At 35.9% G+C, this 13,182-nt stretch overlaps 1 protein-coding gene across 9 annotated transcripts in view; it reads right to left on the reverse strand.

Annotated features, from left to right (window-relative positions):
- The window catches only part of KIAA1328 (KIAA1328 ortholog), a 495,375-nt gene that overhangs the window by 252,022 nt on the left and 230,171 nt on the right, over positions 1–13,182 (reverse strand). For all 9 annotated transcript variants that reach the window (XR_013165170.1, XM_077135596.1, XM_077135599.1 and 6 more), the window contains one exon: positions 1,399–2,069. Coding sequence is in view for 8 of the 9 variants with exons in the window: in XM_077135596.1 (XP_076991711.1) it covers positions 1,399–2,069 (671 nt within the window). In the remaining variant the exon portion in view is untranslated. The remainder of the gene's footprint in view (positions 1–1,398; positions 2,070–13,182) is intronic.

Here is a 13,182-nt window from a genome sequence, read left to right on the forward strand (position 1 = left end):
AATAAAGTTTTAGTTTGACTGAGAGATTTGAGAGGTTGTCCTGGGTTATTCTTATGCATTATATAGATATCCCTTTTTAGTTTGTGGTGTATTTGAGTGGCTAAAGGGTAGTACCTGAAATTGTTGAACTGTATTCCAGTAGACTTGATTCTTGAAGAAGATTGTATAACTATATAGCTTTTACAATGTGACCCTGTGATTGTGAAAACAGTGTGTCTGATGCTCCCTTTATCCAGGGTATGGACAGATGTGAAAAAAAATATGGACAAAAAATAAATTAAAAATAGGGGAGATAAGGGGTTAAAAATTGTGTAGATTACAATACTACTGGTCGATGAGAGGAATGGGGTAAGATGTATGGGATATATGGGCTTTTTCTTTTGTATTTTTATTTCTTTTTCTGGAGGTATGCAAATGTTCTAAAAATGATCATGACAATGAATACACAATTATGTGATGATATCGTGAGCCACTGATTGTATACTTTGGATGTACTGTATGGTGCATGAAGATATCGCAATAAAATATGTAAAAAAAAAAAAACCAAACCAATATATTAAGAGGTAATTGAACAAGGGGCTAATAATGGGGGGGGGGGGTCCCTGGGAATTCGTTATTTTCTGCCGATTTTTCTGTGAACTTATAACCTCTCTAATTAAAAAAAAAAAGAGGAAATTGAAAAAAAGAAGTAACATAAAATAACTGCATTAAGTGTGTCTATATGGGATATATGTGTGTTAATAAGAATGTGTGGAGGAAGAAAATGGTAGGTTTCAACAAGATGGAAATGGCAGGGATATTAAACATTTCCCTATAAAAACTTTTAACTTTTGAAACATTATTCTCAGGAAGGAAATGTTAAGGGGGACAGTCCAGAGGAAATTTATAATTGGTTAATGAACAGATAATGCTTCTGGACCAGAAAAAGGTAATTTTAAAAGGCTCCCATCATTTCTTCTATTTTATGCTATGAGGAAAAGAATAAACATGGAAAGATGACAGCTAATCACATTTCTTCACAATCTGACTCAATACCCTGAAATTGCAAGCTTTTATTTAATGCGTAATATTCCCTAAAATAACATCAAACAGCACAGGATTTTGTGTAACAGTAATATTGTTTAAAAAATATTGCCTTTGGAAACCAGCAAAAATTACAATGGACCATTCAGAAGTAGATTATTTTAAAATAACATGCTGGAAGAGATGGTAACCATTCAAGTCTTTCAAAGAAGACTGAGGGATTTACTTAATAGTCATAGTTGGTATGCATTCGAATAAGCCACGACCCTGAGGAGCTTCTTTCTTACATATTTGCTTTAGTAAATGCATCTGCCATTCTACACTGTGTTCACTATCTAACTTACAGATACTGCTTAAAGACACAGTAGCACTCACCAATTATAATCCAGTCGAGACTGGTGAAGCTGCTGCTGTTTTAGGAGAAGCTTTGTCTCCTGCTGGGTGAGAAGATGCTGAAGGCGTTCTTTTTCAATTTCCAGCTCCATTTTCTGAAGCATAAGCTGCTGCCTTCTATCTTCTGAGAGTTGCTTTTTGACATCAGTTTCACTGGGCTGTGCTCCTCGGTCATGTATCAGAGATGCCCAGGACAGCCCACAAAAACTGCATGATTCTGGATGTGTCCTGGAACACTGAAGAGCCATGTTTGTAGGATGGCTTTTATGAACATGATCTGCATTTTCAGAAAGTCTATAACCGCAACACTGACCACATGGGGGAGGTTTAAGGTCTAGACATTTCTTCATCTTCATTTCTTCTTGTGGCACTTTCTCAGCAGGGACTGCATCTACTGGTATTCTCCTTGGGGATCCATAATTACATGTTCTGGCCTCAGATGGCACCCTTTTTAGATTCTCTTTGGGATGCTGAAGGGCTGCTGATTTAAAAGAATTATTGCTGAACTCCATAAGGGATTCTGAAGCTGAGTCCTGGTTTTCAGATTTAGACCGTTGCTTGGTTTGATAACAGGTTTGAGGATTGGCTACGCTCAAGTAGGAACCATCCAGTTCCACAGATGAAGATCGGAGAATACTTTTCCTATTGGATACCTAAAAGAACCATAAGATCACTTTTCAAATAAGAACACAATAAACAAATTCTTTTGGCTTTTCAGAAATAAGTAATTCATTTTACCAAAACAAATTGCTGTTTTGTTTTCTAAATAATAAAAATAGAACTCACGTACCTAAACAAAGCTAAATTCATTTTCAAACAACCTATATTTCAGTAAATCCATAAGGATGAGAAAAAGCTTTATTAAATGCTGCTTAACATAAGTAAGATCTTTGGTGATTTTAGGGATTGTAAATGATCAGGGTTACCTAAAATCAACTTAGAAAGAGGCAAAAACATTACATTTTAATGTCTTAAAATGTTTAATTTTGAATACTGAGCCAAGAAATTCATTCTCCCACTTTAAATATATTTTGATTGGCCATTACAAAGCATGAGATTTGATGTAGAACATTTCACCTTATAGTGAAATAGGATGTTAGTCACTGTGAGAAATGTGATGAGCTTTTATAAACATCTTTACAGAACACAATTAAAACCAACCACTTTCAATAAAATATTATTCTATTCAAAAGCACTTATTTAAATATAAAACACTTAAGTTATAAACATAAGCGATTTTTCAATCAACGTGTTTAAGTAATTACAATCCAGCAGAACTCAGACAGAAAGGAAACATGCAAATTACCTTTGACAGGTCAATACAATAAGCTCTCCTAATATTTTAGCCTCAAGATTGTTCTATTAAAGGCCCCAAACACAGTTAATATCAGTGACTCTCAAACTTCAGAGTGTATCAGAACCACCTGGAAGGCTTGTTAAACACATATCCCTGGGCTTCATCCACAGAGTTTCTAACTCAGTAGGTCTGGAGTAGACTCAGAGAATTACATTTCTAACAAATTCCGAGGTAATGCGGAGGCTGCCGATCTGAGATCACCCTTTGCGAACCACTGGTCTATATCATGAAACATCTCAGTCTGTCTCACTGTTGACCTTGGACTTGGAAGACTAAGTTGTGATATGTAGCTCAGATCTGAAACCACTGAGTTAATACAACAAACAACTTTTCTTCAAGATGTATCTCAGAAAACATGGCATATCCAAACTTGAGGTTGCTGTACAATTGGAAATATTCTAGTTTAATGCAAATATTGAGGGTATTATAGATGAGCAACTTATTCATGAAAGTAAACAGTTGTGAATAACAAAATAATAATGAAATAGAGTAATGTGGAAGAAAGAATCTTAAACTTGATGTGGTTGCAATTCTGAAAAAGAATCCTGTCTATGATAGAGACTTTTACAAAGGCAGCCCTATATAATATAAAAACTTTCCATCAATTTAGATTTTGGGCATAATAAAAGAGATCCACCAAGTCTAATTACTTCAGTAGCCAAAGTTATATTATCCCTACCAAGCTGTCACTACTTTTTGGAAGCCAGAGTATAACCTTTAACACAAGAACTGAAAGGAACAAATCCTTAACTTTTGAAGTGGCCTTTTTTTCAACCTTGATTTGGTTGTTACTGAAATATGAGAAGACAAGTAAAAATCAATTTCAATGGGATCAAGTCAAGATGTCAGCTGGGCTGGCTCCTTCTGGAGGTTCTAAAGAGAGAATGTCTCCTTGCCTTTTTCAGCTTCTGATGGCTGCTTGTATTCTTTGGCTTGTGGCCCTATCCTCTTCTAAGTGCATCAGAGCAATCTTGCTCCTGTCATCTGTCTGACTCTGCTTCTTCCTGTGCCCCTCATACAAGGACTGTTATGATTCTATCATATCCACTGAGTAATCCTGGATCTCAAGATCATTAAATTAAACACACTTAGAAAGTCGGGTTTTTTATTTTTGTTTGTTTTGCCATATAAGGTGACATTTTAGATTCTAGGAGTTAGCATGTAGTCATATATGGGGAGGGGTATTGTTCAGACTACCACTACTTTTTTTTTTTTAATTCATAGAGTATATTTTTCAGAGAAGTTTTAGATTTACAGAAAAATTGAGCACAAAGAACAGAGTTCCCATATATTCCCACCTCCTTTCTCCCCAGTTTTCCATATTAACACCTTGCATTAGTCTGGTACATTTGTTATTATCAAAATAATATTGATATATTATTATTTCCTAAAGTCAAAAGTTTATATTGGGGTCACGTTTGTGTTGTACAGTTCTATGGATTTTGAGAAATGCATAATGTCATGTATACACCATTACAATAGAATTCAGAATAGTTTTACTGCTCTAAAAATTCTCTGTGCTTCATCTTTTTATCCCTCTCCCTCTCACTGCCTCTTCCAAAACAAAACAAAACAAAAAACTAACTCAAAAAACCCTGGCAACTACAGATCTTTTTACTGTCTCTATAGTTTTGCCTTTTTCCAAAATGTCATTTAGTCAGAATCACACAATATGTAACCTTTCCAGATTGGCTTATCTCACTTAGCAATATCCATTTCAGGTTGGTCCCTACTTTTTATGACTTGATAGTTCATTTCTTTTTACTGGAATCATATTCCATTGTATAGATGTATTACAGTGATGTACTACTATCTATTCACATATTTGTTGCTTCCAGTTTGGGGCAATTATGAATAAAGCTGCTTTAAAAACACTGATGAACAGGTTATTGTGTGGACATAAGTTTTCAATTTCTGTAGTTTATTTTTTTTTGTTAATTTTTTTCATTTAAGAAAACAAACAATACACCTGGATCCACCAACAATGGAGAACTTAGTTAGCTTAACCATAGGCATATTTAAGTAAAGTATACATAGAATCATTGTAAAGCCTGTGTTTGCACAGTAAGTTTCATAAACCAATTTAAAAATTAAGGCAACAAGGAAATAAATCTACATATTCAAAAAGCAAAGTTCTTAAATTCTAAATAAGCGTTCAATTCCTGTTTTCATTACCAAGGTGCATGATTGTTGGGTTATATGGTAAGACTGTATTTCTATAGCAATGAGACTATATAACTGATCCAATGGTAAGTTCAGTTGTTACACATTCAAACTAATACTTGGTAGCATCAGTGTTTTTATTTTTAAATAAAATAATCACTTGCATTTACCTGATAAGTAATGATGTTGAACAGATTTTCTTATGTTTTTCTTCTTTTATGAAGTGCTTGCTGAAAACAAAGACCTTTAACCTATTCAAAATAACTTATAAAGGATTAAAGATAGGAAACAAAAAATGGAAGCCAGGGAAGACTTCTAGTGCAAATTATTTCTGATGAGATAACTTGGTTTATTTTCTAATTATTTACTTTTTATTGATATATATTATATATTCACATGCCATGTAATCATCCAAACTGTACAGTCAATGGCTGTGTATTTATCATCATATAGCTGTGTATTTATCATCACAATAGACTTTTTTTCTTTTTTGTGAAAAATAATATACATACAAAAAACCCAGTACATTTCAAAGCACATCACAACAATTAGTTGTAGAACTGATTTCAGAAATTGGTATGGGTTACAATTCCATAATTTTAGGGTTTTACTTCTAGCTGTTTAAACATACTAGAGACTAAAAGAAATATCAATATAATGATTCAGCAATCATACTCATTTGTTAAACCCAATCTTCTTTGTATAACTCCACCATCACCTTTGATCAACATTACTTTCATTGACCACTGAATGCTCAACAAGCTCTCAGACAACTTTGCTACTTTAGCTGTCCTTATCTCAGACTTTTCCCAAAGTCACATGAACAGAATGTGTGAGAAGTAGAAATCTGTCTCACTCCAAATTCCTAGTCTTCTATTAAACTCTATGTGCTCCTTTTTTTTTAACTTCTCTAATATGAAATTACAATAAAGTACATACAATAAATATGAACAGCTCAGTGAATAATCACAAGCTATGTCCATGTAACCACTTTCCAAGGAATAGAACACTATCAGCATACAGAAGATCCTTCATGGCCCCTTATAATCACTATCCTCTCCCTTTTCTGCTTACAGGAACAACCATCTTGACTTTTGTGGAAATAACTCCTCTGTTCTAATACTTCCCTGTTTAAAGATCCATAATAGAGTTCAGTTCTACCTGTTTTTTGTTTTAAGTATATAAATGGAATCATATATATTCTTCTGTATCTGCCTTCTTTTACCTGACTTATATTCGTGATATTCTTCCATGATACTGCATGTAGCTGTTCTTTTCTCATTTTCATAACTATATACCAAGGGCTAGCAAACTTTTTCTGTAAAGGGCCAGTCAATTAACATTTTAGGCTTTGCAATTCATACGGGGTCTTGGCTGTAACTACTCAACTCTGCTTTTGTAGTGCAAAAGCAATAGAAAATATGTAAATGAATGGGTGTGGCTGTGTTATTATAAAACCTTATTTATGGACACTGAAATTTGAACTTCATACAATTTCATATGTTATGAAATATTATTCTTTTACTTTCAATCACTTAAAAATGTAAAACCATTCTTGGCTCACAGGTTATGCAAAACCATGGAGTGGGCTAGATTTGGCCTCATGTAGTTGTCCATGTCCTCATCAAGTTGTCCATCCACTTGATGATTATATAAGTTCCCTTCAAATTAAAGGATCCTATGAATATTCTAAGATATACACAAAACCCAATAAGCAAATTGAACAATATAAATTAAGATGTATGTTATTGATGGAAATGATTTGGGTGGAGTGTTTAATCAGAAACAGCAGAATAATATTTAGCAGTAGCATGCAGAGGAATATATCCAGGCAGTGTTCCACCCCCACCCCCATAAACATAAAGAAAAAAAAACATTACAGTATTATCAAGAAGTAAACAGTGACATTTTATAAAATTCTGCAAACCAATTTTAGAGGCCTGGCTAACCGCGCTGCAACAAGGAGACAGGTGAACTAAATTGCAGTAATTATTTACTGCAACAGGCTGCTATTAACTTACATGATTAGGAAGCGATTACTTCCAATGCATTTATGAGTTGTTAACCACAAGGATTAATTAATAGCACCAATATGTTTGATTACTATCTATTTTTCTAAGGGTAAATAATGATTTCCTATTCTAGAAAGCACCCTATTAACAATCCTCATATTCCCATTGATAAACTTACAAAAATGAAAATCTCAATCTTTGTAACTTCAAAATGTCCCCCTCTGCTCTTAATTTTATAGAAAAGTCAGTAGTTTAAGATCTAGATAAATATTTCTAAACTTAAAGTAGCATATATGGAACACGGCATTCCATTTCCCAGAGTATTTGGGATTAATGTGAACTAAGAGCCACAGAAACGACATATTGTATATTTAGGTGGGCATACTTGACCAGTTGTCAAGTTGTCAGAAATGACACAATGCCACATTTGCACCGTGTGCTTTGCTAAAGACTCATCCCAAATATACGTGCTTTCTCCCAAGTGCAATTAACTCTCCTATACTGGCAGATTTTGCTAAAAGATCATCAATGTAGATTACTTTTTAGCATTAGGAAATAAATACTTACAGGTGTTATATCATCCATTATAACTTACAAACTTTTGCATTTAGCAAGACATCCAGGCAAATGAATCATTTAATTTATGAATTATTTATAAGAAATTCACAGTATGCTCCTGGCATCATCCATGGCCTTTTCCAGGTCATATGACACCAATTAGAGCTGAATTTTAAATTATTCAATAACCTGAACTCTCCTGTTATTTAACATATAGATATCAATGTAGTAAACAAGTTAAATTGAATGGGCCCTAGAGGTTTAAGCACTTGCATTGTTCAACAGTGGAAGTTGGAGGCCGTCAGTGGAAGAAAAACAACAGAATGCAGAAGTCAAAAACATTTGCAAGGTTCTAATAACTTATTCCAGTTCCCAGAAGGATTGTAGCACAATTTAGGAATACTGAATCTAAAAGACATTAAAGTCAATAATTATGAAATTTACAAGAATACAGGCATTCAGAAGGCACACAAAACGTTAAATGGCGCAACACTAGAAACAGATGCCAAATATCATATCAGTTCTTAGGTTATGTAAAGTATAGACAGGTTAAAGTCCTAACAGTAACTACCAGACTCAGAAGAACCAAAACCTCAGACTCTTTAACCATTACCTGTAAAGAAGGATTTTATAAAGCTTAACAGTAGCTAATTTTTCTTGCTTAATTTAGCTGTTTACGTATTTTAGCTTCTGAACGATAGAAATATCCAGCAAAAGCATTTGTGTCATTTTATATTCACTGCTATGCATTTGGTGTGAGTTAAGAATTGTAAAGAAAAGAGTTATGGGCCCCATCAGGCTAAGAAAAACAACCCGGAACTTCCCAGGGGCGGTTATCTGCTGCCTTGGTTATGCAAGGTTATCTGCTGCCTTGGTTATGCAAGGTGTTAACTGCCGGAGGAAGTTTATCTAAGAATGCAACTGAGAAGGTTGAATAAGGGAGTTTTGCACAATGAGACAGCTGCTTCTTGCATGAAGCAGCTCCCATGACTCATGCGCGAAAAATGTTTGTTATCTGCTTCTTGCAAAATGTTTATCTGCTTCTTGCAAAATGTTTGTTATCTGCTTCTTGCATGAAGCAGCACCTGTGACCCATGCTTGACCCTCACCCCCCTCCTCCTACCCCTTAAAAGCTTCCCCAAACCCAGGCTCGGGGCTCTGTTCCTGCGTGTTCAGTGAGCCCCACGCATGTGTGGTAAATAAATCCCTTTGCGTGTTGCATGAGAGAACATCTCTTGGAGTCCTCCTTTGCGTGGCAAAACTCTCGAATTCTTACAACCGTATGTCCTGAAATATGGAATTTGTTGAATTGCTATAAAAAAATGAATAGACTGCATGGAATAATGAACTGTAAACTAGAGATGAAATCAAAAGACCTTTGCTAATATTCCAGCACTGCTACTAAGAAATTCTGTTATTTTAGATGTCACTTTACCTCATTTAGGCAGTTTAGTCATTTATAAAATAAGGGCTTGGGTTTGCTGATCTCTAGGCTTATGCTATCTACAAGAACTGAAAAATCCAGGAAGTAGGTTGTTGTGCCCCAAGGAAACGTGAGAAAAGGACTAGATGAGAAATTAAAACAATCAGTAAATCTTCAGTTATCAGGTTTTTACTTACTGGCAAAATTACTGAATGATCCTTGGTTCTATATACCCTAGGAAATTCCATGTTTTAATAATGTGACTTATATGCTGAAGAACTTAGAGTCTTTTTTTATATATCTGGTCTCTGAATCTGAAAAAAATACAACCGAAGGCTGAATAAAATAAATGTACAGTTATGAGGACACTCACATATTTTTATGGGATTTAAAAAGCAAAACCATCACTCTTATAAATTGCTTTCACATCTATAATTGAAATTTTGAAAGTTAAAAAAGCAGCTTTTTACATTGTTTCCTAAGTCAACAAGAGAAACATGAGACTAGTTTTAATTAAAGAAGACCAGAAAAAAAAGTGAAATAATTTTACAGAGAAAATGAGACAAAAGTAAAGACAAGCTAACATCTGGTAGAAGTGGTGACTACAATCTTCAGTGGGTAAGAAATGATATACAACATAATGAATAATAAAGCTAACTTACATTTAGATTCAGTAAAGCATGTGAGCATAAGAAAATTATTTATAAGAGGCATATACCAACTTTCTCGTGCCATTCGCTTGATTTTACATAGAGTAGAGTACCCTGGATGGGCTATTGGCACCCCCACTGGCCATTCACTGACCTCACATCTGTTCCCCCAGTAACATTTGGGCTTAGGAATAAAAAAAGAACTGGCAGGTAGGCAGATTTTTCGAAGCAGTTCATTTTTTTTTAATGAAAGAAGTTGTAGATTTACAGAAAAATGATACAGAAAATACAAAGTTCCCATATACCTTCCCTCACACACAGGTTTCCCCATTACTAATTTTTTGCATAAGTGTGATACCTCTGTTACAACTGATAAAACAATATTGTTATAATTATACCATTAACTATAACCCACAGTTTGCATTAGGATTTACAGATTGTTCTATGGATTTTAAAGATTTTAATTCTAGTAACGTATATACATCCTAATTTTTTTTTCTTTTAACCACATTTAAATATACAATTCAGTGGTGCTAATAATATTCAGTGTTATACTATTCATCCTTTTGTGTATGGCTTTTTGTACTCAAAATTTTCCAGATTTATCCATGTTGTTGCATGTATTAGAACTTCATTCCTTTTATACAGTTGAATAATATTTCATTACACACACATGCCACATTTTGTTTACCTATTCATCTGTTGATGGACACTTGGGTTACTCTACCCATCACTTTGCAAATGCCACTATGAATATGAGTGCCCAAATATCTGTTCAAGTCCCTGCTTTCAATTTTTTTCTATAGCGTCTCCTTTATTCTAAACAGAAGAGCTACAAAATTAAACAAGCATACATAGATTATATATAAAATAGTACTGTTAATTATAGTCCATAGTTTAGATTAGGTGTATTTTTCCCATATACCACTGTGCTAGTTTGAAGCTGTTGCATACCCCAGAAAAGCCATATTCTTTACCCCTGATTCAGTATCACTGGGTAGGATCTTTTGATTAAATTGTTTCCATGGACATGTGACCCACCCAATTGTGGGTGTGACCTTTTGCTTAGGTGGTTTCCATGGAGATGCATCTCTACCCATTCAAGGTGGGGTTGCTTACTGGAGCCGGTTAAGAGGGAATGCTTTTGGAAAAAGCTTTAGAGCCCACAGAGCTCACAGAGCCCACACAGCCAGAGACATCTGAACATGCAGAAGGAAAATGTTTCTTGGAAAGCCTTAGAAACTGAGGAGACAAAGCTAGCAAATGTTACCATGTGCTTTCCCAGCTGACAGAGGTGTTCCAGATGGCATTAGCCTTTCCTAAGTGAAGATAACCTCTTCTTGGTGTCTTAATTTGGACATTTTCATGGGCTTAGAACTGTAAACTTGCAACTTAATAAATCTGCTTTTTAAAAGCCATTCCATTTTTGGTATATTGCATTCCAGCAGCTTTAGTAAACTAAGACAGTGGATATAGTGGATATTGTTATACCCCTTCATATCCTCTTGACTACCTGGTACACTGGTCCTTTTTCCCTTCCAGCTGCTGGGGTGATTCTCTGATAACAATGGTCAGCTGGCCCCTTTCCTAGAGCATTGCTCTCATCCAGACAACACCTGGGAGGCAATACACCCTTGTTTCCAGCATCCCAGCAAACACTGGCCCAACTAACAGGAGGATATTAAAAACACAACTCCTTGCATCAAGGTAGGACTATCTTTCTGGTGCAGATTGGGCTGAAGAAATTTCCCTATGGGATCAGACTGAAGCTAATCTTCAGCTGGGGTCATATTCTTGCCTGGTTTCACCTCATCCTTTCACCCCCCAAATGTGACCTATCTTCCTCACTCCTCTTCTAATGAGAAAACTTCCTCAACAATAATCACTTTATCAAGTGCCTCCCTTTCAGGATCTGTTTCAGGAGAGACTGATCTAAGACAGTGGAAAAGCATCTCCAAGACAGTGGGGGGCTATATCTTGGTGATAGAGACTAGAAGGCAAGTACAGAGAGATTTGAAATGTGTTCCCTGCAAATCAGGAGACAAAGAGGACTGAGAAAGGTAAAGGGGACTGTGACTGGTATCTGGCTTTCAGTCTGGAGATTAGAGGTGACTGCATCAAGAAGAAGAGCAGTGTGGGGTCTTTTTGGTCAACTAGAGCTGCCAGGAGGGGCACAGAAACCCTAACTAAAAGAGGCCACACTGGGATAGATGTGGCACAGATGGCTACCCAGAATAGATATCAATCCTTCCAGGTTAAGGGGATTATAAAAGCAAGAAGTCTATAAAGGAACCTCTGGGGAACTCAAAAATCCACAACTAGTGAAAGAATCAACTACTACTACTTACCAGCTCCATTCAGGGATCCCAGCTTTAACCATTGCCAGAATCAGCCAAGTAACAACTGTTATATTCCCTTCCTTTCTTTCCTCTCCCTTTTTTGACCCCAGCCAGAAAGAACTCACAGGTAGCATGAGTGAGTTGGGAGAAAGGAGAGAGCAAAAAGACCCGCAAATACTTCACCCACCTCAGGGATTCTGAAATTTTTACCTTGATTTCAAGTTTGGAGTTTCAACCATTAAGTAAAATTTATAAATTAAGCTTACAAAACAGTACTGTTTAAACATCTGAAAGTAACTAACATGAAATGACCAGATGACCAGAAGATTCATGGGTGTCCCCAAGTCTTTATCTGAGGACAGAGGAAATTTATCCCTAAAGAATAGTGTTTAAAAGATTTGTGGAAAGCCCTTTAGTTTGATATGTATGATCTCAGCATACTGCATAGAAAAGCACCAAGAGTGCTGTGGGATCTGTAAAAGTGGAACATTGCCAGTCTGGACTAAAAGGGATGAATTGAAGGAAAAAATAGCTCTAACAGCAGAATCATGGAAGCTAAGGTCTGAAGTCAAGAAACCTTGATCCAGGAGACTGAACCCACCCATGCCCTTGGAGACTTTGCCCTGAAGGCTGAATTGGACAGGACTTCTGCCTAGATATTCTGGAAAAGTTATGGTGCTCCAGGCCTCTGAGAGGGTGGAACACATCCTTGGGGATTGAGGGGAGGCTGGATGCCACCCAGTTGTTCTGGAGGGGTTAAGCATGTGCTCCAGAAATGACAGAGATCCTGGATGTTGCCCTGATGTTTGAAGAGGGTGAAGCTAAGAAATAAATGGTCTCCCTAATGGCCCCCAAGGCTGCATTTGGAGAGAACAGGGATGCTGTGTAAGCCCTTGGAAAGTGTGGGACTGTGGCATTCTAAAGTCCCAAGGATAACTGATTCTCAGACTTTGCTTTCAATTGTTTTGGGTATGAACCTAGAAGTGGGATGGTCAGGTCATACGGTAATTCTATACTTACCTTTCTAAAGAACCACCAAGCTTTTTACCATAGTGGCTGCAGTATTTTACATACCCATGACAATGAACGAGTGTTCTTATTTTTCCAAATACTTTATGATAGTTATTATTTTTTAAATAGTAGACATTCTAGTGGGTCTGAAATGGTATCTCATTGTGGTTTAGATTTGCACTTTCGTAATGGCTACTGATGTTGAACATATTTTCATGTGCTTTTTGGCCATTTGTATATCTTCTTTGGAGAA

Source organism: Tamandua tetradactyla, chromosome 18, assembly GCF_023851605.1.
Source record: "Tamandua tetradactyla isolate mTamTet1 chromosome 18, mTamTet1.pri, whole genome shotgun sequence".
NCBI lineage: Eukaryota > Metazoa > Chordata > Mammalia > Pilosa > Myrmecophagidae > Tamandua > Tamandua tetradactyla.